The sequence below is a fragment of the Aythya ferina genome (assembly GCF_964211825.1).
Source record: "Aythya ferina genome assembly, chromosome: 4".
Classification (NCBI taxonomy): domain Eukaryota; kingdom Metazoa; phylum Chordata; class Aves; order Anseriformes; family Anatidae; genus Aythya; species Aythya ferina.
The window spans coordinates 8,793,024-8,819,982 of NC_140300.1; the positions used below are offsets into that span (position 1 = coordinate 8,793,024).

The window sequence follows — 26,959 nt, forward strand, 5'->3', positions numbered from 1 at the left end:
CGCGCAGCGTGGGCACGGCAGGGAAAAAAAAAAAATAAAAGTTGCGGGCTCGGGGGGGAGGGAGCCGGGGCAAAGATGCGGCGTGGGGAGGGGGCGTGGGGAGGGGGGATTGATGCGGGGCTGTGTTATTCCGGCCCGGGGGGGGGACACACACACGCCCCCGCGGTGCAGTGACTCACCACGGAGCGCCCGCGCTGCCGCAACCCGCGGGGACACGGGGCCATCGCCACCTTCCTCCCCCCACCAAATCCCCGCGCCCCCACCCGCGTTCGCGTCCACCCGTGGGGCCGCGCGCACCCGCAGCGCCCCTTCCAGAAAACGCTCGAATAAAACCCACAGCCCCTCCCGCAACCAGCCCCCCCTCCCGCACCCCCACGCGCGTATTTTCCACCGCGGCCCCACGCGAAAATCACCACCCCCCCCTCCCCAAATTCCCCGCCGTAGTAATTTGCAAGCGGCTGGGCTGCTCGGAAAGGACAGGAGAGGAGAGGAGGAGGGGGGGGGGGGGCGTGTAGGGTAGGGTGGGAGGTGGGGGGGAGGCGGCCCGCCCCCCCCGATCACATGGCGACCCCTTGCAGCCAATGCGGGGGGCTCTAGGACCCCGGGGACCCGCGGCCCCCCCGCCCTATAAATGCCTCTCCAAAATGCAGCGCAGCTCCTTTCTCCCGTCCCGCCCGGCCGCGCCGCTCCGCGCCCCGCGCAGCCCCCGCCGCTGCCTGGCGGGTCTCCGGCCCTGCTCCGAGCCCCGCTCCTTCCCCCCCACCCCCTTCCCCCCTTTTTTTTTCCCCCCTTTTCTTTCCCTTTTTTTTTTTTTTTTTTTTTTTTTTTTTTCCCTCCTCCCCCGTTTTTCTCCTCCTTCCCCTCCCCGCGGGCAGTTTGCATGCATTGTCTGTCTCCCAAGATGGTTTGTGAGACCAAGATCGTGGCGGAAGACCATGACTCGATCCCGGGCTCCAAAAAAGACACGATCATTGTTTCGTCCTCCCAGATGTGGCCCACTTTGTCGGGCACCCCCTCTGCTCCCCTCACCCCCCCCAAAGAGGAGCCCAGGCGCGACAACGTGTACATCCGCGAATTCCACCCCTCCGAGCAGGAGGTGGTGCGCCGCATCTTCTACGAGGGCATCATGGAGCGGATCCCCAACACGGCCTTCAGGGGGTTAAAGCAGCAGCCCCTCACTCAGCTGCTCTACGGGCTGCTGGCGGGTGAGTGCCTGCTTGGGGGGGCCCCAAAAAATGGTGTTGGGGGGTGGGGGTGGGGGGGGAGAGATTGGGGAGGGAGCGCCGCGGAGCCGCAGCGCTGCGGAGGGCGCAGCGCAGCCAAGGGGGGGGGGTGGTTTTTTAGGGGGGTGAGCCGCAGCCCTGCGCGGGTTTTTAGGGAAAAGAGGCATTTGTGGGGGTCGTGGGGATGCGGGTAGAGCTGTCCTTGAGGTTATTTCGTGGTTGGGATTGAGGGGGGGGACGCAGAGAGGGTTGCGCGGTGGAGGGGAGCGGTGCGCGCTTCCCCGGCGCTCAGCGCACCGCCCCCGCGCAGCCCCGCGCGGGGGGGATTTGGGGGGGCCGCCGCGTGCCGCTGTTGCTTGGAGACAAACGGGAGCGCTCCCCCCATCCCCCCCAGTGTGCTTTTTTTTGGGGGGGGTCGCCTCCTGGGGTTGCATGCCCAAAATAACCCCCGCAAGGTGCGCCCCCCCCCCATAATCATCCGCGATAATGTGCGCCCCTCGTGCGAATATTGACGAGAGCCCCACATGTGCAAATAATAACGTGTGACCCCCCCACACCCCAAAATGTACCCCCCAGGGTGGTTTCTCGTGCCCTTGGTGGCTGCAGGTGCCCCCCCCATCCCTTGTGGGAAGAGGCCCTGTGTTGCAGGGGACCCCCAGCAAGTAGTGAGGTGCGGGGAGCTCAACAGGGGTCGTGCTGGGGGAACCCACCAACAAAGGGGCACCCACAGAAGCCCCCGTTGAGTCTTGCACGCCCCCCCCCCCCCCCCCAAAGCATTGAGGTGGGCAGGGTGCTGTGGCTCCCCCGGCAGTCGCTGCTTCCCTGGGCTGGAAATAGTAATGCCGCAGTGGAAAACACATGGCTGCGGAGCAGCGTGCCCGCAGCCTGCCGTCTTCCCCCCTCAGCTGCTACTTAGCCTTGCTGGGTGTGGGGAGAAGCGGGGTCTGGGGCCCCCTCAGCATCCCCTCTCCCCCCCGGGCATCCCAGCCCCGGGGATGCCACACACTCGGCTCCGTAGTCCCGAGAGCGTGAATCGCGCCGTGGTTGCGTGTGCAAATGTCTATTTTGTCTGTGCTCTTTTAATTTATTTATTTTTTTTGTAAATGAGTTTGTATTCCGAAATCAACACTAAATTCTCTTTTCTGACAGGTATCGTTTATTTCTCTTCCTTATCTCCATAGTAATATGCTTTGTTGTGACCAAGTCCTTCCTGCTGACCTGCTGTTTGCCCATCTTTCTGATGGGCATGAGGTACTACTTCAGTAGAAAAGTTATCCTCCACTATCTCGATTGTGCGCTGCATACGGACATGTCCGATATTGAGCAATATTACATGAAACCGCCAGGTGAGTCCGAGTGCCCCGGGGGGAGCCTTCCCCCGCCCTGCTGGGGAACATGGCTGCTCCGTGCTGCTGGCGCCTTTGCCTCCTGTCAGCAGCACTGAGCAAGCTCAAAAGTCACCAGAATCACCAGAATGCAGCTCTTTGGCCACACCAGGCACAAATCCCAAATCCAGCCCCCTTTTTTTTTATTTATTTTTTTTCCCCTCCCTAAGATGTCCAGTCATCCTCTGCAGCATCCATCTGCACCCAAGGGATGGGGTATGGTTGCTGGGGGCTTGCTGCACTGCGTCCCCCCCAGTGCAGGTAATTACTGCAGGCTGTCTGCCCCCTTCTTGTCCTGGGTGTTTCTGTGCTCCTCATGCATGGGAGCTGGTCTCAGAGTGGGAAGAAGGGGAGATAAAGGTCTCTTAGCCCAAATGCGTAGCCCATTTTAGGGTTTGTGCACATTTTCTTGTATTATTTAAGAAGAACCTTCCTTAACGCAAGTGTTTTGGAAGAGGCACAGATCAGGTATGTAAAGGGATACTGCCTCCATCCATTTGTTATGTACATGCATGTAATTAAAAGCATAATACCTAATGCTAATGTTTGCTCATTAAGCTGCAGAGACTCTCTTACATGATTAACTATAATAAACTAAGGTGCTTCACAATTTGTCAGGCAGGGAAGGTGCTGTTTCCTTTCTGGAGGCGTACACCCGTGTTGAGAACCAGAGCAAGGGGGCTACCTGGGCTGTCTCCTGAAATCAGGGGGGTCTGAGGTTTGCTTTTTGTGGCCATGGAGAGCTGTGAGAGCGAGGTGATGCCAGGCACCTGCGTTAATCTCTGTTTTCTCAGGGTACCTACCCAGTTGTTTTTCCATGGGACTGTTTTCGCTGCATCATTGCTGTTCCCCACGTGTGACAGATCTCTCCCTGAGGCTCTCCTCCTGGTCACTTCTAGAGGACTAATAGGACATGCCACAGCTGCAGACTTTCCTTCCTCTCACTTCTGATACTGCATTTACCTAGAATGATGCTCGTTCTGTAATAAAAGCCTCAAAATGTCCTAACAGTGCTTCCTTCAGATTTTGTTCCCCGTCATGGCACACATCTCATGCAGATCTTGTTCCATCTTACACAGGGGTTGTATTTAATTCACAGTGAAGCAGCGTGTAACTTGCATGTAGCTCGCGTGCCCTTAAAAAGCGCAATCTTCCTTCAAGCTGTTGTCACAAAACTAAAAGGGCGTGTGGCAGAACGCTCCCGAAGCTCTGTGCTGAGGCTCAACAAAGCCCAGTGCTGGAGGAGGTAGCGAGGAACTGCAGGGGAACAAGAGCAGGCGGTGCGGGTTTCCGAGTTGTTTGAGCCACGTCTGTCCTTGGGGCTTGGGGTTTGTGCGATTCCAGGCTGGGTGTGGAACCAAGCTCCGGCATTTGTAACACCAGCATTTGTAGAAAATAAACCAAACGGGCTCACATGAAGAGTCAGGAACGCCCCCAGCTTGTTTTGGGTCAGGAACGTAATACAGATCAGCCTCACTGACAATGTGCCTTTGAACCATTCGTGTTGCTTTTATTTGAGACCTAACAGGGCTGGTTTCAATTTTAGAGCAAGTGTGTGGGCTTTAATTTTTGACAGAATTTAATCATGTGTAATTAGGCTTCTGCCATGCCATAAAAAGCAGATTTATGGGATCGTTGGTGCTTGTGAAAGGTGCTTGATGATAGTAGTATTACACAAGTTGGCTGGGGTCATAATGAGGTAAAGCCAAGGGGAGACTGGCAGGACTGACTCCATCCGTGGTGCCACTTTGCATGGTTCTCATCCCCGTGCCGTGATGCTGCATGGTGCTGTCACACGAGGCATGAACCCAGCCCTCTGCACCCATTTCCCCCCACATACAGTTGTATTTTTTCCCTATAAGACAGCAGCATAAGGACAGTTGTCTTGAAAAAGCCTTCAGTTCCACATACTTCTGAGGCTTAGCACTTGCACTGCCTATTTAAACGTCCTGAGAACAGGCAGTAATGTGCCACATCAGCTCCCCCAGTCCCTGCACAAAGGGCAGCAATGACAATAGAACAACTTCCAAGTTTGTCTTTTATTGTGATAGTTTGCAAATTAGCACACAGACATAAATTATTGCAGTGGGAACAAGAAGGGCTCATTCTCGTAAGCAATGCCTATTGTTCCAACTTAGATATTACTGAAAACTTTCTCAGTTGGGTGTTAGGGAAGAAGTTGTCACAGGGAGGTTAATCAGATGCTGGGACAGGGGCCCAGGGATGCTGTAGATACTGAGAGCTCAACTAGACGAGGTAAAACCTGATGTGACTTCAGGTTGGCCTGGCTTCAGCTGGGAGCATGACCAGGCAACTTCTCACTCCTTTGAAGCATCTTTATTTATGTGCTGATTTTTTTTTTTTTTCTCAACACAGAAGACAGAGGAAGGGAGCATTGCCATGGTGGGTTTACAAATTCTTGTTTACAAATTCTTGCTGACAGACGCAACGGTAGAGCTGGGATGTGGTCTCAAGGTCTCTGATCAGGATGCTGGTCAGGGCTAAACCAAGGTTTTGCTCTTGTCATCCATGGCATGAAAAACTGGTGTTTGCTGTGTGCTGCTTGCAGTACCTGGGTCAGGGTTCTGTTGTGCAGAGCATCAACAGCAAACAGCCTCTGGTCAGGCAGGTGTCTCTGGGGAGGAAATATTTTAACTACTGAAATATTTTAATTACTGAAATGGGTCATTCCTGGTGGTTTTGCTGAAGCATTCTTACAGGCTGTGCAAATCATGGGTCAGTTTAAGAGCAAGAACTGAAAGGTCGCAGTTTGTAGTGGGTTGTCATAAGCACCAAGATTAACAATTAGTGGTACTTGCTTTTCAAATATTTTTTTTTCTGCTGTAGTTTTTCTGATCCACTAGTCTCCAAGTTAGTTATTGTCTTAAATTTCCTCCACTGGGTTTTGTATGAACTGAAAAATATGTGCTGTCAGCGATTTTGCTGAAGTACACTAGCCAAAATTTAAATCTTTGTTTTCTCTTGTCCTCCTACACTGACACCAAGATTCTGGCAGAAAATTTGGGCCAGAGTTTAACTAAGCTCTTAGGCAGTGGATTGACTTGAATTGCTGTTGACTTCAAAGGAGTTGTTGGTGTTGAGTTGTGTGCTGGATCGGGATCTTAAACAGAGGATTGAATGGCCCAGCCTTCGCAAGCTCTTCGTTAGCTTGCATTTTTTGTTTAAAGTAGCACTTACTGGTGGCTTTTATTTTCTTTATTAAAAAAAAAAAAAAAAAAGACACTGGGGCGGTAGAAAAGGAAGGAATTGGATAATGGGCTTAATTGTCAACCAGAGTAACTTGGGCTCTAGTAAATGAAAAAAAAAATATATTAATTTTAAATAGAGAAATGCAGGAGGCAGGGCTCTACGCAAATAAGAGGAGCACAGCTGGAGCTTCTTTTATGGTCTGATGGTTTTGTCGACTAATCAATTTTACAGTGTCTCTTCAAGCTTCTGTCACAGTTGGTTGTTTTGTGTATTTTTGTGGTGGTTTGTGTGTTGGAAAGATTCTTGCGAGGTTGAGGTCTCCGCTGGAGTGCTGATGGAAACCAGAGCTCCTCGCTTCTGGCGTGAAACCGCTGCCCTCCCGAATGAGCAGAGCTTCTGTGGATGAACAGACATGTCTTCTTGTGGTAGTTTCAGGCCTCATCTCCTGCTGCTGTCTGTCCTGACCTGCTGTATGGGTGCGTGTGGTGGTGGTAGTGCGAAGATCTCCTTGTAGGCCTCTGCCCCAGCAGGATGGGCAGGTGACTTGAAGAGCTGTGGCTGCTAGAGCTGGTGGAGGCCTGAGGGCATCTGCCTTGCGAAGTGCAGCCGATTAAGCTGAGGAATTGCTGTGGGATATGTTGGGTTAGGTTCAACACGCCAGGCTGGCAGCTGTGGTTTTTGGTGGTGGCTGCGTGTCTGCAGCCATCGCTCTGTGGTGGTGTGGGCAGGACTGGAGGGAGCGGTTCTGCCACCTCCTGGGAGTCCCCATCTTGGACTTTCTCCTTGCTAGTTGTGTACAGGGAGGCGGCTGTCCTGATGGGCAGGGCAGAGTGGGTTTCCATCACGCCTGGTACATGAATAGGTTACGCTGGTATCCTAAAACAGGGATGGCTCATGAGGGTACAATCCCTGCTGCTCATGGGCAGCGTGTCTCTCGGGTGGCCCAAAAGAGAGACGTCCTGCCCTTCTCAGCAGAGATCTTGGGCTCATGTCCTCCTGGGATGCCAGCTGGGGTGGGCTCAGAGAGGGTTTGTGAGGAGGTGACACCCTGCTCATGGCAGCACTGCTCTCTCCTTTCCAGGCACTTCTCACGTTCGGTGGGACATCTGGCTGCAGAATGGGTATTTCAGTTGTGCTCTTGGGCTTGGCACAGGGCTTTTCATGCCAGAGAACGGAGCTGACACCGATAGGGCTGACCCCAGGAGCATGTGAGGAGACGAGCACCTGGCTGAGAAATTTTGCAGTTTCTGTGCTGCCAAACCTGGAGGGCACTGGTGGGGTGAGTGGCCCCATCTTGGCTGGCCCTTCTTCCCCAGGCATGCTGGTGTTTTGGGGTACCAGGCCAGTGTGGGGACCATGAGGCAAATACAGGGACCACCTTGGGAGGAGCCTTGGTCTGGGAGCTGTGGTTGCTCTGCCTCACCCTGTGCAAGCCAGGGGGGTTCCTCCCCATGGTGGGGGCGATGGCCTGCGGCAGGGAGGTGGATGGAGCCCCCCAGGCTCCAGTTCTTCCACATTCTGGGTAACTCAGCAAGCAGCTGAGCCGCCAGATAAGCAGGAGGGACGCTGCCTGCTGATAACATTGTTTTGAAAGAATAGAGCAGCTCTTGCTTTGCAAAGCCAGGGCTTAGTTACCTGACCCTGGGAGGGGGCTCGGGGCTGCTGCTTCTCAGTGCAGGAATGTGTTTTTGGAGAGCCCTGCCCTGCTTGCCCATGCCCGAGAGGCAGCAGGAATCTAAGGCATCCCTATCTCCAGCATTTCTTGCTGGCTTTGCAGCGCCCTGACCTCGGGCATCTGCCAAACCCCTGCACTGGCTGTCGTGGGTCGGGATTTTCGTGCGTGCCGCTGCTCACGGAGAGCTGGGGAGTCCAGCCTGGGGCTTGGAGTGGGTGCAGAAAACCCAGAGGAGAGGCTGTGTCCTGATCCCAGACACAGCATTTCTCAGCTCTGCTCCTACCAGTGCTGGGAGTGGAGGTCAGGTCTCATCTTTTGGAGTTGAAGGGCCTTTTTTCTAAGTGTCTTCAGTGGTGGCATCTCGGCCATTCGATGGTGATGCTTCAAGAGATGAGATCTGCACATCAGAGAGATCTTGCAAGATTAGGATGAGAGAGCTTCAGACACAATGCTTTCCACTATAAAATGCACTGAAGATATTTCAGACTGGCCTCCTGCAAGATGAGTGCTTAACAATTCCCAGCGTCGTTTTTTGGTTACTTACACCTTAGCTGAACTGGAACTGCCTGCTCTGGTATTTCTCACACTCAGTGCCTGTCTTGAACTGAACTCAGGAAGCAATAAACAGCAGCTCATGTCTCTGAGTGCTAGGGATGTGTGTTGTCTGGTGTTGGTAATTGACCAAAATATTATATTATTTGCATCATGTAAAATGTCATTAAAGTCAGGTTGCTGCTCCCGAAAGCTACCTCTTCTGACATTAGTGCTCCACATGTGAGGTCCTCTGCTGCTGTGGTCATTGGGAGCCCACGTGGGACAGACCTGACACCTTGCCATGCCACCCCCTGCCACATTCCTGAGGCTGAAAGTCCCCAGGGCTTTCTCCAGCACAAGACCAAGCACAGGCACGCCGTCTCTGCTGGCCCCCAGCTGCTCTGGTATCTCGGCCAGCCCTGCCCCAACCCTGTGCTCGTGCTGATAAACACCTGGTGGGGCTGAAGGGGGTGGTGATGCCTGGGTCTTCAGAGTTTTTTTCCTGTTTTAGGCATGCTTAGGCAGTGCACAACTTCCAATCTTGAAGAGCAATGCTGTAAGTAGAGGGTTGCCCATGGGAAAACTGAAATTGTCTGGCTTCTTCAGGACTGTAGCGCAGACACAAATGGGATAAACACGTTCATGGGGAAGCCACTGCAGCCTTGCTCCCCTCTCCTTTCATTTCATTATTACTGGAGTAGGAACATATTCACAACCCCACTCCTCAACATGCATATCCATAAGACAAAAATAGACCTCGCTTCAGATCCACTAGCTTTGGCACGTTCCCATGTCAAAATGTAATGAAAATATATTTTCTAGTAAATTTTGCAGAGCACTATAACCTATTTTTTTCCCTTGCATTCAAAATTTCTCTCTCAAGGTAATTGACGTGGCTGTCAGTTCATGCAGCAGTATTTAAATGGGTAGCCATGACTTGGGGGTATGGCACTGCTGAAAGCAAGCTCTGTCTGCAGGTATTTAAAAACCCAGTACGTGCAAGTGCTCTTAATTAATCTGTGATACAAGAAGTAATAAGTTGTGTGAATCGAACGTCAGCAGTTTTTTAGGCACCGTTAGCTCCTCAGGACTGCCAAACGTGAGTTGCGCTTGTGAGTGTGAACAGGGCAGCAACATCAGGCCTTCTTCTTTTGACTGGCTTTGAGCAATTTTTTTTTTTTTTTGCTTTTTCTCTACAGTTGGTTGGTTTCTGATGTTTTGGCTGGATACAACTTCTCGTGACTGTCTCAGTGAATAAACCTAAGGAAGAATACAGAACTTTCTCAACAAGTTTAACTGTGCATTCAATGGCTCCTCCTCCTCTCACTTTCTTTGGAGTAGCTGGGATTTAAAACAATTACCCCAAAATATGTTTCAGCTGAAGGCTTTCAGAATTGGCTCCACATTGGGTACCTGATTAGCAGCGAGAGATCTAAAAGTATGAAGCTCTGAGCCCCTCTTACCCTGAATTTTGGAAGTAGCAGCCCAAGCTGGAATCTTGTTTCCAAGCACCAGAGGCATTATATTTAGATTTTTAGGGCTTTTTTCAGGAGTGTCTGTGATCCCTGTGTGCACAGCCAGGTGCCTGAATACTTCAGAAATTATCATCTCTGTATCTTAAAGCCTCTAAGTTTTTTGAAGGGATACCAAAAACCAGTCTCTTACATAAATACCTAAGTACACGGAGTGATTTTCAACCAGCCCAAACTCTCCAAATTTCACAGTAGATTCCTTCTGCGGGCTTAAATCTTCATCCAAGTCCCTGGGCTGGGAATGGGCTTTTCCCAGCTGCTGGGATGTTCGTGCCTGGCCCGAGATGGGCGAGCTGCTGGCGATGGCAGCGGGGGAATCCTGCCCCGGGGTGCTCACTGGTACTGACAGGCATGGCAGAGCCCATGCCTGTGGTTTGGTAACGCAGTGCTGAGGATCTGTTACAAATAATAGCCTGCTTTGTGCTGCTTTCTTCCATCCGCAGGAGAGGCTTCGTGGAGAATTTTGCCAGTGTCTGGTTCCGTGATGCGTGGCCTTTGTTGTTTCTTTCTGCATCAGTGAAACGGGGAGCTTCAAAGCATATTTTTAGTTTTTTTTTTTTTTTTTTTTTTTTTTTTTTTAACCCCCCCCTGTAGGAAGCTGAGGAATCATTTTTTTCCTGACAGGTGGCTAATGAAAGCAGTCTTCAAGCGAATCCAAAGATAGCAGAGCGTCTTGCATAGCTTCTATTCACAAATCCCTCATTTGTAAGCAGTGCCGATAACAAGATTTGTTGATTTTTTTTTTGTTGTTGATAAAGGCAAACTGGAATCACCAAGAAGCCTCGGCCTTGCTTTTTATTAAGGCACCAAAACCAGTTCATGCTGGTTGGGTTAGAGACAGGTGTGTGCCACGGTGTCTGTTACAGATGGCTTCGAGCCATTCTTTTAAGTAGTCTATTGACCCGCTGGACCCCAGCGATCAATTAAGTATTTATGAAAGCACATCCTGTATCATTTAGCATCTTCTATAACTGCTTGACGGCTGCTGCTTTCCAGAGCTGAAGGTGTTGTTCCTTAAAGGATAATCCTGAAATTTTGACCTGGACCTTGCAGAGTTTAAAGCCAAGCTGGGTTTGTGCTTTAAAAGGGATTCTGTGAGTTAAAGCCTGTTCAAGACAGGTGGCAGGGAACGTGTGTTGTATATTTATATTTTAAATGGCTATGTGAGATATTACTATTATAAATCATATTTGCAACAGTTTACACTTATACAAGCTAACAGAAAAATGCAACACATTAGGCTCACGTTAGTGGGTACTGCTTGCAGTGATAACTTGCAAGTAACAATTTTGTCACTTAAAATTCATGCACTGCTTGGAGATTTTATCTAAGTGGCAAAACTGAAAACCCAGGGTTTTACGAGAAGATGATTCTTCTGTTCAGGAGCTAGAAAATAAAAGGGAAAATAGTTTTGGTTGAAATTAAACTGATTTACTGCTCCCTTTTTTTTTTCTGCTCACTGTGAGGAACCAAAAATCTGTATTTAGTGGTGAATGTAATGCTTTCCTCAGCCTGAAACAAGTCTTGGCTTTGCTACAGGCTTTGTTACGAAGCAAAGACCAGCTCCAGGTATATGCTTAAAGAAAAAAAAAAAAAAAAAAGCTGATTACAGTAGAGCCATGTTATCTCCCAGACAGGCACCCTAAATACCATGCTGTTAGGACTCGGGTTTTTGTATGGCATTATTACAGACAAAGCCAGTGCTGGACCACCTGGATCCCAGCCCCCTTTTAATGATAAATAGAGGCATTTTATCCTGCTCTAGAAGTCAAAGAGGTTGTGTTGGGGGGGACCCACTCCAAAATCCCAGTAGCCCATCAGCGATGTGGGGACGAGCCGTGAGCAGGAGTAGTGCCAGTCTGGATTTCATGTGTGTTTTTTTTTTTCCTGGCTGAAGACTTGGTGAATTCAGGACAGACCTGTAACTTGTTTTGAATCGACAAAAAAATGCATTTTTAAGTAAACTACTTGCCTGGACTTACTCTCGATCACCAGTAATTGCTATACAAGCTGCTCCAGCGCTCTCTTGCCAACATGCTTGAATCCTGACTTGGAAACCAGCATCAGAGGTGCAGCTTTATTTGCTTTTTACAGTCACAGCTCTCGGTCTCTGCACTAGATGCTGGCTGAAGTGGGGGTGCTGGACCAGCTGGCCAGCCGTGCATGGCTCCCTGGCGCTCCTCGCATCCAGCAGTCACACAAACTGCTCACAAATCGTAACAGCAGCTATGGCGAACCAACAGTGGCTTCTCAGTTGTTGCTTTTTTCCATTTCCCCCTTCTTTTCCCCTGCCACTGCAGTTCTTTATCCCACTTCTTGCAGCCTTGTGTCAGACTGCAATGGTTTTGGTTTTTCTTCTCTGGATCCTGCTTGGCTCTCTTGCCTATCCCCGTGCTGAACTCCGCCATGTGTTTGTCTGGGTCAGCCCTTGCTTCATTTGTCACTTGTAGCAGTTCCCAAAATGGTGGTCCCACACCACTAATACCTCCCTTTGCATGTCTCTGAGCTTTCCCTCCTCCCCCTGTTATGTTTTTAAATTTTGTGCTTACATCCCTGTGCTTAATTTCATTCCACAGGCGGTTCTCCTCTTTCTTAGCGTGTCATTCAGATGTCCTGCATGGTGAGCACAAGGATTTATTTTTGTTGGTAAAATGCTCGGAATAACAAAAATGAGAAAACAAATACAAGTCAGCAGCACGAGGATATTGTGTCTGCTAAGCTGAAAACACAGTGTGTCAGCGCATAAACCCATGTGGTGGGGAGAGAACATTTTGCCTGAAGGCAAATGAACTGCCAGCAACAGGATTTCTTACACCTTTAAAGCCTCCGACCTGCCTCGCTCAGATGTATCTGGACATGGCCTATTGATCTTTTTCCACGATGACTCTTTCCCAAAAACCCAGTCTTAGCATTTTAATGGGGTGTAGAAAATCATTATTACAGTCAGAATACAGGGGGGAAAAAATGTAAGAAGTCCTTTGCTGCGATCAGGGCTTTTTGTTCTTTTTTTGGAGGTGCCAAATTTGTTCCTCCTCCCTGGAACTAGCTAGCAGCATCAGAAACCCCGTGTAACACTTCAAGTGGGAATCCAGGGAAGACCTAAATATGCCATTTTTCAATTTAAAATAATGTATTTAGTAGAGCTGCAAGGAGAAGCTTTTCAAAATGGGCTGGTTTTGGAGCACCTGCCGTTTTCAAGCGCTAACCAATTTTAGATAATGGTTGGTTAGAGCTGTAAAAGCATGTCAGCTGCTCAGCTGCTGTCTTCCATAACCACAATTCAGTGGCTCAGCCACGTGAGAGTCTTGGTAAAGTCATCGCCATCGGAACAACGTCACTGGGGGTGGGATTGCTTGGGAGAGAGGGAAAGCAAGTAAGGGGGGAAGGTATTGTAAGAATGGCATGGTAATGAGAGTTCAGGTGGATTTTTATTTTAAAAAGTTCAAACTGCTTGAAAGGGGTGTTCTTGAAACACCTTTTCAAACTTGTGCCGCTTGTACAGTCAATTAGGTTCACTTAATGGCTACGAAAATACACATCAGGTTTGATTTTAGAACCTGTGAATGTTCAGAGGATAACATCAAGCTGTGCGGAGATTTTTGTGCAGAAATAAGCCATCATCGAGTTTTACAGTGCTTTTTTGGTGAGCCTTCAGTACTCTGAAAAGCATCAAAGCATCTGCAAGGTTGTTTTTTTGTTGTTTTTTTGTTGTTTTTTTTTTTTAAGAAGTGGGAACATTTTTCATGGATAATGCAAACAGCTAAAGAGGATTTCAGTAAAATTCTCATATATAAACAAAAAAAACACCTCCCCACATTTACTGAAGTTGAGCTTCAAGAGAGCTTAGCTTAAAGCTTTGTTGGAGCATTTGCTTTAACTTAACTGTGTGCTTGAAGCCCTTGTCCTGTGTTGGGAGTTAAAAGCATGCTAAGGGACGTCCTTCAGCACAGGTCCACGTGCTGCTTTGATCCTTACAGGAAACCTGTGGCATGAACGGGAAATGCAGTGACACGGGGTAAACCTGCCTCCAGTTTGAGTTAGCTGCGAGATGAGTGCGTGATGTTTTAGGGAAAATTCTGGTGTGTCAGAAGGAGTTGTTTCAGTCAGGAACCTGCTCTTAATTTCATTTTGCTCTTCATATTGGGGGTTTCATATGTATTTAGTGTTGCTTTTATAGTAGGGAAAATCCACCCGATCCTCAAAATTCTGCATTTCTACCCCATTTCTGTGGATTTGCATCTCTCCTGGCTGTGGTTGCTGCTCACATGGATGAGTGGATCCTCACGATCCGGATGATGTGCTGCATGCAGGTCTCTGCTTTCACCGCCTGTGAGCACGCTGCCCTTCAGTGCCACGTGTCGCCCTCTGTGCTCAGCTCTCTGCCTGCTCTGTTGGTTATTTCACAGAGCTCTTTAAAGTCCCTGGTCTCATGACCGGCGTTCAGTTTGGGGCCAAAGGGGAAGGAATCCCATTCGTGGGGATGTTGGGCGTGCGATGTTAGGTGATCGCTGCAGATTTGGGAAGAACTGGTTTAGGTTTCTCTAGGAGTTTTGGTCAGAGTTGTTGGTGTGGTGGTCTGAGCACATGCCAAAGGTTTTTTTTTTTTTTTTCTTGTGTTTTTCCCTTTTTTTTTTTTTTCATTTTTGAGATGTAGACATTTATACATGCAATTTTCATTTCACGTTAATGCATCATCCACGACAGGTCCATTGTCTGCCCAGCTGGGCAGATGACCATGTATTTATGGATGCGCAATCTTCTTTTGGTGCTATACTCGACAGATGTGCTAGTTTCCGCCTGGACGTAGCGGGGTTTGGTGTAATTACACCCCAGCCATGTTGGCCTTGATGAGGCATAGGAGCATATTCTCAACAAGTGAGCCTCAAGGTGCTTGTTTTCTGCGGCGTGGCAGGGCTGTGGTTTCACGTGCAGCACGGTTTGCTGAGAGGTAAAGATCAAAGCAATGTGCGGGTCTTGGTGGGGTCTGCACATGGTAGGATGGAAGAAGAAAACAACGAGAGCCTTTGTTTTCATTATTACATGCCAGAAAGAAGGCAAGTCTTGCACGAGCTGCTTCAGTGCTTGATCTCAGTGATGTGCAAGGCTGCTGACAGCGTGCAGGGGAGGAGAGAAAAGCCCAAAGCCCTGCGCGTTGGTGTGTGCAGGTGGAACACAACAACCTTACCCCAGGGCCAGATTTAGCTGTGTTGGGTATAAATAGAACAGCCCTCCAGGGAGTGAACATTTATACCAAATCTAGAAAAATAAAAGGTCTGCAGGCAAGAAGGGTGTTAATTGACAGCCCAAGTCCGTGGGGGGCACTGCAAGGATCATTCACAGGCTTCTTGGACTGGATTGCCTCTGGATTGTCTCGTCTGACGTTTCTGCCTGTCCCCTGGTGTTACTAACTGCTCTCGGTTCCTGGAGGGCCCAAATGCAAGGAGGCATCTGCAGCTGCCAAAAGGGTTGGGTCCGACCCTTTTTTCTTGGCCTGCTATGTGTGGAAGTTGCTTTTCTCCCCCCTTCCCACTCCACTGTGATGGTTTGTGAGGGCTCAGCTCAGGATGGCAGCTTCATCACGTGGTGGGGTGGCAGGTCCCAGCTGATTGTCACTGGTGGCCTTGTCTGATGCCTGAGCTATGGGCAGGCAGCACTGTCATACTTGCACAGCAGCTTGAAATGGTGCTGAACTAGAAATAGGAAGAAATACTTGTTGCTAGCAATAGGCTTGAGGAGATCAAGCCATTTACTGACTGCCTTCAACCTGCAGTTTGTATCAAATCTGTGCCCTGACATTTTTTTCCTTTTTTTCCTGCCTTCTTCTACTTTGAGCAATGAATTATTCAGTGGGGTTTTGGAGAAAATGTGACTGCTTATGGCTGCTCTTTCACTCCCGTCGATTCTTAATACAGTGCGAAGGTAGAGCTTGGGGAGGTTTGATTCATTGTGTTTGCAACGAGATAGGATTCTTGTGAAACTCCAGTCATGTGCAGAAAGAAAGGCTTTTAGTGGAGCAGTCGTATTTATTGTTAGTTTTGGGGGAGTGCAGTGGAAGTTTCCCTTTGCCAGGTGGAGTTGAGTGAAACATTCCCTGCTGTAAGTTCCCAATGCACCCCTCGAAGCAGAGGAGCTGCCCTGGGGTCTGAGACTTTCCTGGTCAGCGTGTCTGCACCATAAGCTATTGCTAATTACTCCTAATTATTGCTCATCAGTTGCTGTAGTAATGAGATCCCCATTCAGAGGCTTTTGAGGGCAACAGGAACATTTCCTATTAATGAGCTAAAGGAAAACACAGCAGCAAACTTGTTCAAGGCTGTTGACAGGTGCCATACAGCATCTTTTGGCTGGATGTAGACGTCCACTTGGTGGCATACAGCGGAACACTTCCAAACCATGCATTTGCCCTTTTGCATCACATCTGTGGCATGGGATTCCTTGATGCCCCTGAAAGTAGTCAGAAATGTAATGACTTCTGCAGGTGGGACCCTTTTGGTTTCCATTTTCTAAGTAAGTAAATGCTTTTAGTCACCTCTTCTTACATACAGCTAGGTGGGCTCCCTGTAGACTGGGGGAGGCCCCTTCCAGCCTTGCTTTCAACCCTGATTTAAAGAGCTCTACCTGCGTATATTATTCTGTACTAAAGCATTGTTATGCTGGATCCCAAGCTTGCACCTAGGTCTGGGTGCAATTCCTTTTGCCGACCTCATTCCTGGTTAAAAGTGGTCGTTGGCAGAGCTCTGGGCAGGCTTTGCGATGGTTGTTTGCCAAGGGGAGGCTCTCTCAATGGCTATCTTGCCTAAAAGTTTGCTGACCTCTGGTAGAGCAGCATAAAACTCCTCAGAAGTCCTTGCAGAGATCAGAACCGCTTTTATTATTTAACCTTAAGTAAATGTAGCATTAGTTTCTCCCTTTGCTGTGAAGCATTTGGTGCAGTTCCTGTGTAGGTACATGCGATTCTATTCAACTGAAGAGAGGCTTGGCTAAATTTAGACCAGACGAGTAATGATAGATGGCTAAAATAAGATCGATTCTACCCATTTTCCCCATGTGATTTATGTCTAGGCCAACTGCTAAGCGAAAACGGAGTCATTTGATGATACCGCTCAGTGCCTTTTTACAGTAATGCCCATAAAGCAGAAGCCAGCCAGCAAATAATGAATTGTAAAACATCCAATAATTCTCGATTTTCCAGTTTTTTCAGTGTTTGGAAGTGGAATGTGCCGCAGTGTAAGTTCAGTACCTTTCAGAAAGCAATAAAGCCATAGAGTGAAAGATTGATAAGAAGAGGGAGATGGAGCATTAACGGTGTCCTTTTAAGAAGCTGGCTTAAAACACAACCAGCAGCATGTTTTATTTTGTAAACTGATTTAACAAGAAGCTAATTGTAGCAGCAGTCATTTGGAGCAGTTACTGGGAAGGATGCAGGCTAGCAAAGCTGGCAGAAAGTCTTGCTTCCTTGCCTCCTTTAAAATTCTAGCTAAGAACAGCCTAAATACTAAAGGCATTGGCTTACTTAAGGTCTGACTCCACAATTTATAGGCTTAGCGAGGATTTGGGATGCATAGGGAACATCTGCTCTGCAAATACTTTAAATACTCATTTTTTTGTCACTCTGCAGACCAGTCCCTTCTGCTTAGCCAGTGATGTTGGTCTGGGGGGAGTCATCACACAGCTCGAAAATGCTGGACCAAAATTGTATATTTTAGTCTCTAGCTGCTCCTTTAAGCTATTTAATCATTTGCTTACTGATAACTGTTGATCTCATGCAAAAACCCCAGCCGCTGCCTGGTTTCCCAGGCTGTGCTTTCGCCTGGTGGCGTAGCGGGTGGATCACAAGGGCTAGGCTGGTAGTTTGGTCTCCTCACTGCACAGCAGGGAGCAGAGGGACACAGACAGCTAAATGTGTGCTGATGGATGGAGCAGGGACACTCTGGGCCCTGGGGACCAAAGGCTTTTTGGGAAATCAGAGCATGACGTGCTGACATGGGGCTCTTGTTGATCCAGGTTGGGTCCTCGTGAGGCTTCAAAGGGGAAAGGTGTGTGGGTAGGAGCTGCCTTGTGGTCCAGAGGAACGGGGAGTTTTTTTAAGCAAAGGTTTTGAGGTGATCAGTGATGCCTGCTGGGTCCTGTCTCCAGCAGGGACAGTGGGAGGTGTCGGCCCAAACCTGGCTACTTTCAGAGATCTGGCTGCTGCACAATGTGCTCTTCTTGTCTCCAGTCAAAAACCTGTGAAAGGAAACTGTGGCTAGCTGCTGACATCTCAGGGATTTTTTTTGAGGGGCTTTGGCACCCTGGAAAGAAATACCTGCGACAAACTAGCAGGGTGCTCTTGGGGGCAGGCCAGCTCCATCGGGCAATGTCCACACCTTGCCACCACCCCCATCCCATGTGTGGGGCCGGTGCCCTTCTGGCCCTTGGCACAGCCGGGTGTGCTGCCAGCCTCCCTTCCTTGCTGTCCTGGGAAAGGAGCCAGCATTCGATCCTCCTGCAGTCTGGTGACACTGCTAAAAACCCTCCTAGCATCGGGGGTGGTTTGGTCGGCCTCTAACGTGGAGCGGCAGCGGGCAGGAAAAAAAAAAAAAAGAGATGAAAGGGAGCAGAGATGAAAAAGGAGGCGGATGGAGAGGCAGCCGGGGCTGGTGGCAGCTCATCCATCTCCTGGTGCTGTGCAGGTGATCTCGTCGCCTGCCCCTCGGGTGTCCCGTGAATCAGCCCCTGGCACCCACCCCCTGCACGCGGATGCTCGGCCCTGCGCCCTTCCAGCCGGGGGTTATTTATGGTGAGGCGATGAATCCTCCACTGGTAGCTTGCGTGGAGTTATTTATGTGAAGGAAGGGGTCCCACAGCGTTTCTAATTTCATGCATGGGTAATTCTTGTGTGTCCCTGACATATTTTTTTTTTTTGCTCCAATGTCTGTGCCTTGTCTGCTGCAGAGGGATGCTTGTGGGTGTCAGGAGTGTCAAGGCAGGGTATCTCGCATCTCATCCACTTTCCACAGCCATAAACTACTCAGAAATGCCATTGTTTTGTAGGAGCCCTCCAGGAATGCCTTTTTAACTGAAGTCAAGTGTAGAGTTATTAGCAGAAGTTGTTGGAGCTGTTATTCAGCCCTGCTTGAAGCCAAGGGCAACTAGGAAGGTAGAAGGGAGAGAAACAAAGACCTGGGAAGAGCGGAGGTAAGGAGAAATAACGTGCTTCACAGGCACAGTCCCCTCCTGCCCTGGTTAGTAGCGCTTGTTTCACAGAACCCAAATTTCCTTTCTGACTTGATGTTGATTTAACTTGGCTGGTCTGCCCCTCGCTTTGCTGAGGATGGAGGGGAAGGAGGACGAGGCAGGATGAAAGGCTGGGAGTTCAAATAGCAATGCATGACCGGGACACCGTCAGCTTTGGGCTGGGGACTCGTCCAGTTGCTGCAGCAAGCACTGAAAGCTGCTTATATAAATAGTGCTGGCAGGAGGAGAGGTGAGGCACCGAGCTTTGGGGCTTTTTAATAAAAACAGGAGTAGCACAGCTGCAGTGCTTGGTGCAGCACAGCCCCTGCAGGCTCCCCGTGCACCACCCAGCTCAGGCTGCCCAAAACCTCACAGGAGGCTGGGCGATGGACTACAGGGGCACATATTTAAAGCTCTGTGATGGGGCAGTGTGTTGCATTCCCTTTCCCGCCGATATTCCTGCGTGGTATTGTTGCACTGGGTCACAGGATGTCAGTGGGTTGTAGCAAGGAGTTCGGGGCATCTAGGTTTTGCAGCTGGGATTAGCAAGCCTGTCAGTTTTGGCAGGCTTTTGTGTGTGATATGAGTGAGAAGCTGCAGATCCTGCCCCATGGGAAGTGCTGGGCTGGTTTTTTTTTGTTTGTTTGTTTGTTTCTTGCCCTTTTCCCCCTACCTTAGTGACCCAGGGGAAGATTGAGGATGGGGGCTTGCAATGCTGCAATGTGAGGCAAGGCTCTTGCTCCTCCCAGCCAGCGCTGAAGGTGCACACTGAGACCTCCGCCTCCTCCCTCAGCACAGCTGCAAGTCCCATCTCTGCCAGGGATGTGGATTTGCAGTTTTTAATGCTGAGGAGGCCCGGCCAGAGTTTCCCATGCCATCAGCATCCTTCTGTCTTCCTGCTCGGAGGGTGCTCTGAGGATGTTGCCTGCGACAGCTCCGAGCCAGGAGGGGAATTGCTCACATCTGTGCCGTGGTGACACACTAAAGCAGAACCAAAAATCACAATCCTTCTAAACCGTGCTTGAAGGGATATCGTGTCTGTCTGGAAGGGACGTTCAACAAGTAGCCGTGAAAGTTGCCACCTCTGAAAGAGGGGGAGTTGCCCTCATTTTGCTGGCAGTGCGAGCTGGCAGTGCCTCTTCCCTGGGCATCTGCTCCTTCCTGGAGCTGCTGCGAAGGGAAAAAGGCTGGAAACCAGCATGCATGCACCCAGCCTGCTCTGAGTTCAATTGCTTGGCTTGTGTGCTGCCTGGATGTGAAATAAGAGCTCAGCCATGGGGCTGCAGCCATAGCAGTGCCTTCCATGAAGAAAGAGGGAAAAGGCCGGTCTGCTTCAGGGTGAGGTTTCCAATGGGGTGAGCTTCTGTTGAAAGCTATCCCAGGGGAGTGAACCCCACAAAACTGGCACCAGTCAGGTGGTAGCTGATCCGCAGCCCCGTGAAGGGAAGCGATGGGTTTGCTCTGGCTCTGTGCCCTGAGCACCGGCACAGAGAGGCAGTTCTGGGGCAGCAGGACTTTGCCTGCTCCCCTGGAAATTTAATAGAAAGAGATGGATTTTAAAAATATCCCAGAATGTGCGTGTTTTCTGTCGCGTCAACAAAAAAGCCAAGTCAGAGCTTTGCTTTGCCATTAAATTCTGGTTTTAGGCGTAGCTGTCCCTGAGCACTGTGGGACGCTGGAGAGCAGTAGGAACCTGTGGTATTTAATCCTGTAGGGCTCCGGGTGGTGGGGAAGGCTGATGTCTCATTTTCCTCTCCTCTAGCAGTACTCTCTGCTATTGCTTTCGGTTCCAATCTTTCCACCCATCCACCCACTGGCCTTTTATTCCCTAAAGGGTGTAGAAGAATTTGCAGCAAAAAATAAATGAACTGATTTTCACCCACCATCCCTGTCGGCTGTGTGGGGGAGCGCCGTGCAGCTCATGACAGGAGAGGCTTACGAGAGCAGTGGAGCTGTGTCCTCAGCTGAAGAAACACGGCCAACCTTTGTAGGTTATTCTCCCCACCAGCTCATTTTTGTGCATTTCTTACAGTAATTCCACTGTTACCGTGGCTTTCTGGGTGCGGTAAATAAAATATATCTTAAGTGATGGGCCTGTAGGACCGGGAGACTTCACTGTGGTGAAGTCCAAGTTGGTAGCCAGCTGTTTGGTTTAACTTACTGGCTGATAAGGCAGAACTGCTGGCCTTTTGCCATCCCAGCTATTTCATATAGCTCTAAGGAGGTGGGAGACACAGGAGCCTTGGCTTTGCTTTATTTTACAGTGCCTTTTGTAGGTCTTGTGTGACAACTGGCCTCTAAACTCCTGCTTGCAAGCAAAGCATCCTTCCTCTTATAAAGCTCGTGCCACTGTATGCTGGTTTTCTAATCCCAAACTAAGCTTTTTTTCTGTGATTCATGGTCTTAAATGCAGCAGAAGCCTCATCGTATGGTAAAGCATGGAGGCACATTGGGTGGGTCTTTTTTAGGGAGAGGTGCTACTCTGGAAGTTGTTCGCATGGGAAACATGGACGTGGTATGGAGGGGGCTTGCAACAAGGCTGAGTCCAAACAGGAGGCCTGGGCATGAGCTGGCATTTCTGGAGATACACGAGGAGCTTGTGGCACAGGGATATTGCAGCTGGAGTTAAACGCAAGGTATCTGTCAAGAGCAGCTCTTTGTGGTGGTCTTACAGGGTCAGGAACCTGGAGAGCAGTTTGGGGCAGTGGGAGCTGAAAGGGCTTTGGGTGTCTGTCCCGATGAGTAATGGGGGGATACCAGGAGATGGAGGGGATGAGAGTGAAGGCGAACACTGGCACAAGATGAGCATCTGAAGGGCAGGGGGAGTCGCAGCCGTTGGGGCGTGTGTTTATCTTGCAGCCGTGATTATTTTCAGATCGCGGTTCGGGAACGTAAACCGTCAGCGCCCGCTATTAATAGCACTGCTGGCAGCCGGGCTGCTGCTTACTGCTGACAGGTGAGGGGAAGGTAATTTCGTTTCATCCTTGGTATGAAGAAGTGCAAAATCGAGGTGGGCTCTGATTCAGGCCCCTCAGACCCAAAAAGATGGGCAGGAGATCCTCCCCTAGACCTTAGGGGTGAGGATGTGGGTGCTGCTGCAGGAGGGAATTCGGTGAGGAGCTGCAGCTAGCTGGGAATGGTAAAAAACAAAACAAAACAAAAAAACAGTGAGTTCAGGCAAAAAGCAAACCAAAAAGTTTCAGTTTCTCTGAAACTTGAGGAATTTGCTCAGAGCATCAGCCAGGGATCAGCAGTGTGCATGGGGATGCCCAAAACAGCTTTCAGCAGCAAATCCGCGTGGGTGAGGAGCATGGCTCCCTGGGGAAAAGGGATTTGGCCACCCCATAAGGGGAAGCCGGTGCTGGGCTCGCAGCGGCCTTCAGGATCCCGGCATGTTTTTGCAGGCTGGGGTCTGGTGGAAGGCAGTCCTCCGTGGGCACGGAGCCCTGAAAGTCCTGGTGACTGTTCACGCCGGTGCAAACGGGAGCTGAATACAACTTGCATTGTTTGAGCAGATGTGTCCTGTCTGGCGCTAATTATAAGCGTTTCATGCACAACACACACCGGGAGGTGTGCCAGCTACTATTTCTTTTCATGTTGAACTTGAAATCATTATAATTAAGCTTTAAAGTTGTAAGTAAAAACTAACAAGATGTGAGCATTGCTGTCATGCTGCTAGCAGTGGGGCTGGCGCTTGGTGTGGGGTTGGGCACGTTGGAGGACTGTGAAGAGCTGGTGGGCTCTGTCATGGCAGATGTGTCCAGGTTTGGTCTTAAAATAGGCAAAAATCCTAAAAATTCAGGAAATGTGTTGTTTTACAAACCTTGGAAGCATTTTGTCAAGTAAGCTTTAGCAGTAAGTTGGCTTCTTGGGCACACATGGGGCTTGTTAGGAAGGGAAAAATATTAATGAATGTGGGGAGAAGTGCTGGTAGATGCACAGATGGGTGTCTCTGTCTTGGGGAGGACAAGCCAAGCGTGCTGAAGGAACAGCCCCAGGAGCAAGGTGGCAAGGACTGGCTGTTGTGTGGAACTCTTTTGGGCTGCACCAGGTGGGACGCACCTGGAGAGGCAGTGGGTGGATGATGGAGGGTTGGCAGGGTACTGCTATGTGACACAGGGTCACCAACCACACAAAATGCACTTTTAAAAACATCACGGAGCCGTGAGCTGGTGGAGCTGTTTGATTTATACACAGAGGGAAAGCAGCTGCTGGCCCTCAGCACTCCTAGGCCTCGTCCGGGCCTTGTCTGACTAAATTACGTTGTGAGGTTTGGGCAAATGCAGGGGAACAAGCAGCACTGTCACCACAGTAGCGGCAAGGAGATGTCTTAACTGCTTGTGATAAATGGGTCAAGATGGGTCCCAGTGTGTTAAAAATTAGCTGTTGACCTAGATAGCAACAGCGCGATGGCTGCTGGCGGTGGGAGCCAAAGCGAGTGCTGGTGCTGTGTGTGTCTGGGCCCGGTGGCAAGGATTTAGCCCGGGTGCTTTGTTTTGTGCCTGACTGCTCTTCAGCTGCTCAGCCATGGGTCATATCCACCTCCCCAAAGCCTCACTCCCCATGCTTTGCTCTCCCCAGGTACTACAAGACTTGGGGACTTACTGTATGTATTTAATTTCCCCCCATTTGGGTGCCTGCTGTGTGCTCCTGTGCTCCCACCCCTGTGGCTCTATGGATCCTGGTGAGGCTCTGCCTTCAGGAAGGGCAGTTTGCAGCATCAATCCCTGTGCTAAAGGTGGAGCCGCAGCCAAAATCAAGTTGTCTCCTGCTGTAGGAAGGAGAAAGCCAATGTCTGCCTGCAGGTCACAGTGACAGGGGTCTCTCCTTTGGTCGGTTGTCTCTGGGTAAAGCCTTGCTCCTCTTGAGCAGCTAAAGTCTGTGCTTTCCTTCTGGGCAAGAGTTTTGTCATAGTGTGTCCCTCATTAGCTGATATAATTGGATAATGGTTTTCTTGGATGTTAATTGAGCAACATCTGAGGTGAAATCATGTTTGTCCTGTGCTGAAAGCATGAATCTTCTTGGGTCAGTTCAAGGCACCTCCTTCACCAGGATGCTATCTGAAGATCTTGAGTTAAGGCCCAAGTAATTTGTTCCTTTAACTGCACTTGTTTTTATTAAATTGCCTTGCTGGTGGGGCCGGGTGGTGCTGCAATGCTCTGGAGTAGCAGTAATTCCTAATTTCATTGGCTTTCATGTTGGTTGGCCAGCCCGAGCAGCTGGATGTGATGCCACCACAGCATGCTGAGGCATTCAGGTGGAAATACAACGCGGAGTAGAGGAGGAGTTGGGTAGCAAAGTGAACGACCACATTGCTGGTCCTCGTGTGCCATGGTTGGGTTTGGGGGGTTGTGACAAGCAGCCAAGGGCCTGTTCTGGGCCGGGGTTCACTGAAGAGAGGTCTGCTGGCAGGACAGGAGAGCTGTGACTGCCTGCAAGTCAGGACCAAGGGATGATTTCCGACCCCGGCGCCGCCGGCGGCTACATGTGGTGCTTTGTCTCCTGCAGGCTCCTGCTTCTGGGTGGCCGTCCTGGACGGCAACGTGGTGGGGATCGTGGCGGCGCGGGGCAACGAGGAGGACAACACGGTGGAGCTGCGCCGCATGTCTGTCGACTCCAACTACCGCGGCAAGGGGATCGCCAAGGCCCTGGGCCGCAAAGTGCTGGAGTTTGCCATGCTCAACAACTACTCCTCCGTCGTACTGGGGACCACGGCCGTGAAGATGGCGGCCCACAAGCTGTACGAGTCCTTGGGCTTCAAGCACGTGGGAGTGGTTGAACATTACGCCCTGCCGGGGATGACGCACTCCTTGCTGGAGAGAATGTTCTTCCAGCTTCGCTACCACCGCTACCGCTTGCAGCTGCGCGAAGAATAAAAAAACCCAACCCACCAGGCGAAAAAGTTATTTTTTTTCTCTCCTCCCTCCTCCCCTCCTCCAAAAAAAAAAAATAATAATAATAAATTGCCCTTCTATTTCTTGTCGCCGTTTATTTGCCAATTTTGTCCACCCTTGTTCCCCCATCTCATTTTTAGTTTGCTCCGTGCAGCCGGGTGGCAGGACTGGGCGCCGCTCCCTCACGTGCTGGAGGGGGCGATGCTGGCAGTCCTGCCATCTCCGCGCACGGGGCCGCGGACCTGCAGCCCTTCCTCCCCAGGTACCGACATAAAGCACAGAAACTTACCTGCAAGACAGCACCACAGCTCCGGTGTACATAGTCTTTTCCTTTTCCAGATGTAAGATAACACAGCGACGCATTCGTAATAGCGCAGAGGAAAAATTACTTGAATGCAGATTTCAGTATTTCATGCACCAGTAAGTATAGAATATGCATTCATCTTACCCTTATTTACTGGTTAATCATTTTCAAAGAAAGAGCCGGGGGGGAAAGCCCCCCAGCCCAACCCGCTTGCTACAATGCATGAAGAGGAAGCGTGTGCACGCACTGACGCATCGCACTGCCGCCACGGCACCGGTGTTGCACTTTCTGTGGATGTGCCTCGTTCTGCCAAATGTCCGAGGGACCCTCGGTGCATCCCGTAACCACGACTCCGCTCCATCCTCATCCTCCTTCCTACGCCAGCAAACAAGACTCGACCCGTTCGGACTCGGAGCCCCGTTGTAACATAGCGTGATGTGAAGATCAATCAACCCTACCCAGCTCTGTGCTCCTCCGTAGCCACGCGTAGCCTGCACTCCCCAGGCCAGACTCCGCATGTGCGTTGGACTTTGCTGCCTTTTGGGGTGGGTTCTTTTGGGGTTGGTTTTGGTTTCTTTTTTTTTTTATTATTATTATAATTATTATTTTTTTAATTTCTGTTATTATTTTCAGTTTTGGCTTTTGCTGAATGGTGTCATTGAGGCATAATGGAGGCTGCAGTTCCTATGGCAACCCATTTGCACATTCATGTGCGCACCACATCTGAGCACTTCAGAGAAGCAACGTGTGACAGATAATAGCATTTTGGGGAGAGCTGGGGTGGGGGGGTTGGGGGGGGCACACACTTATTATCTTAACCAGCTGCTTGTTCGATACATGTAGATGGCCTCACTGCAGCCTGCCATAAAAGGTAATTAACTGCTTTAATGATGTCAGATTTGTGAATTGTACAATGCAAAAAGCAATGCAAAGCAGATCCGGCATGTGTCTGTACCCAGTATGTATGTACAGTGCCTGCCAACTAAAGAGTAACCAAGACTACAGCTTCTTCTAGCCTGAAATATCAACTTTTATAACTTATTTAAACAAATAGCAACTCTGCATGAATTACGTCTTGGGGTGGGGGGGGGAGGGGGAAGGGGAAAGACCAGTAGGTTTTAATTTTAAAACATGGTATCAGAAATATAAAGAAAACACATTTCTGGCTGCACTTAATTGGAGGTGGGTGGAGGGGGCTCAGCTATGTTAATATATTTCAAGGGAAAAACCCCTTTAACTTAATTCCTCGGGGAGGGGCGGGGGGGAGTTCCTATTTTACAAAGTATTACGCGTGTGGGGGGAGGTGGAAAAAAACAATGTTCACGATGAACTTGGTGAGAGGATCGAGCCACAAACGCCACGAGAGCATCACGGTGCGTGGGAGAGCTGCAGAGGGGGGCGACTGGGGAGGGGGCCGCATCCTGCCCCCGGGGGGCTGCATCCCCCTGCACCCCCCTGCGCCGGAGGCGGCCCCGTCCCGCTGCGTGGTCCCAGCAATAAGGGGGGGAGGAGAAGGAGGCCGGGGAAGGGCGCTGTAATAATAAGAGGCTGCGAGTTTAATTAATTAACAAAATTTCTGTATGGGGCACTCTATTTTTAAAAGTCTTTCTAATGCTGTACATTTCTCCTGGAGCCGAAATCATGTACTGTTGGTTGGGGTTTTTGTATAGTGTACAGAAATTGGCGGAATATTTTCTTGCTGCTTTCGGTGATTTATTAACCTAAGGAAAATAGACAAATATAAAGTGTTAGCGAAAGTGAAAGGGAAAAAAAAAAAAAGAAAACACAAAACAGTTTGTGCCTTTTTTAGTTTATTTTTCTGTTGCTATATAATCACTGCACTAAAACCTTTCCGGAGGGGGAAAAAAAAATAACTAGTCTCTTAATAAGGGAGGAATGCGTAAAGCCTAAATTGAGCGTTAATTTTTTATTGGGGTATTTAATTAAAAGAATGACTCTGGTTTTATTTGATACCTGTGCCTTTGT

General features: G+C 49.8%; 1 protein-coding gene across 4 annotated transcripts; it reads left to right on the forward strand.

The window, feature by feature from the left end:
• The first annotated feature begins 839 nt into the window (after positions 1-839).
• Positions 840-24,756, forward strand: NAT8L (N-acetyltransferase 8 like). Of its 4 annotated transcripts, XM_084517295.1 has the most exons (5): positions 840-1,205; positions 2,405-2,569; positions 2,779-2,869; positions 12,136-12,179; positions 24,284-24,756. In XM_084517295.1, exons 1-5 carry the CDS (start codon positions 881-883, stop codon positions 24,649-24,651), a joined length of 993 nt encoding a protein of 330 aa, XP_084373421.1. In that variant the 5' UTR covers positions 840-880; the 3' UTR covers positions 24,652-24,756. The 4 variants fall into 4 exon arrangements, with proteins under 4 accessions (XP_084373421.1, XP_084373423.1, XP_084373424.1 ...); XM_084517297.1 differs by lacking the exon at positions 12,136-12,179; XM_084517298.1 differs by lacking the exons at positions 12,136-12,179; positions 24,284-24,756 and adding an exon at positions 3,403-3,616.
• Positions 24,757-26,959: the final 2,203 nt, after the last annotated feature.

What these genes read in the sequence shown, in the direction of transcription:
- NAT8L (XM_084517295.1), top strand. Translation starts at nt 881, where the DNA reads ATGCATTGTCTGTCTCCCAAGATGGTTTGTGAGACCAAGATCGTGGCG. An exon ending in CTGCGTCCCCCCCAGTGCAG is followed by an intron (nt 2,870 to 12,135) that starts GTAATTACTGCA and finishes TTCATTCCACAG; the next exon opens with GCGGTTCTCCTCTTTCTTAG. An exon ending in TCATTCAGATGTCCTGCATG is followed by an intron (nt 12,180 to 24,283) that starts GTGAGCACAAGG and finishes TGTCTCCTGCAG; the next exon opens with GCTCCTGCTTCTGGGTGGCC.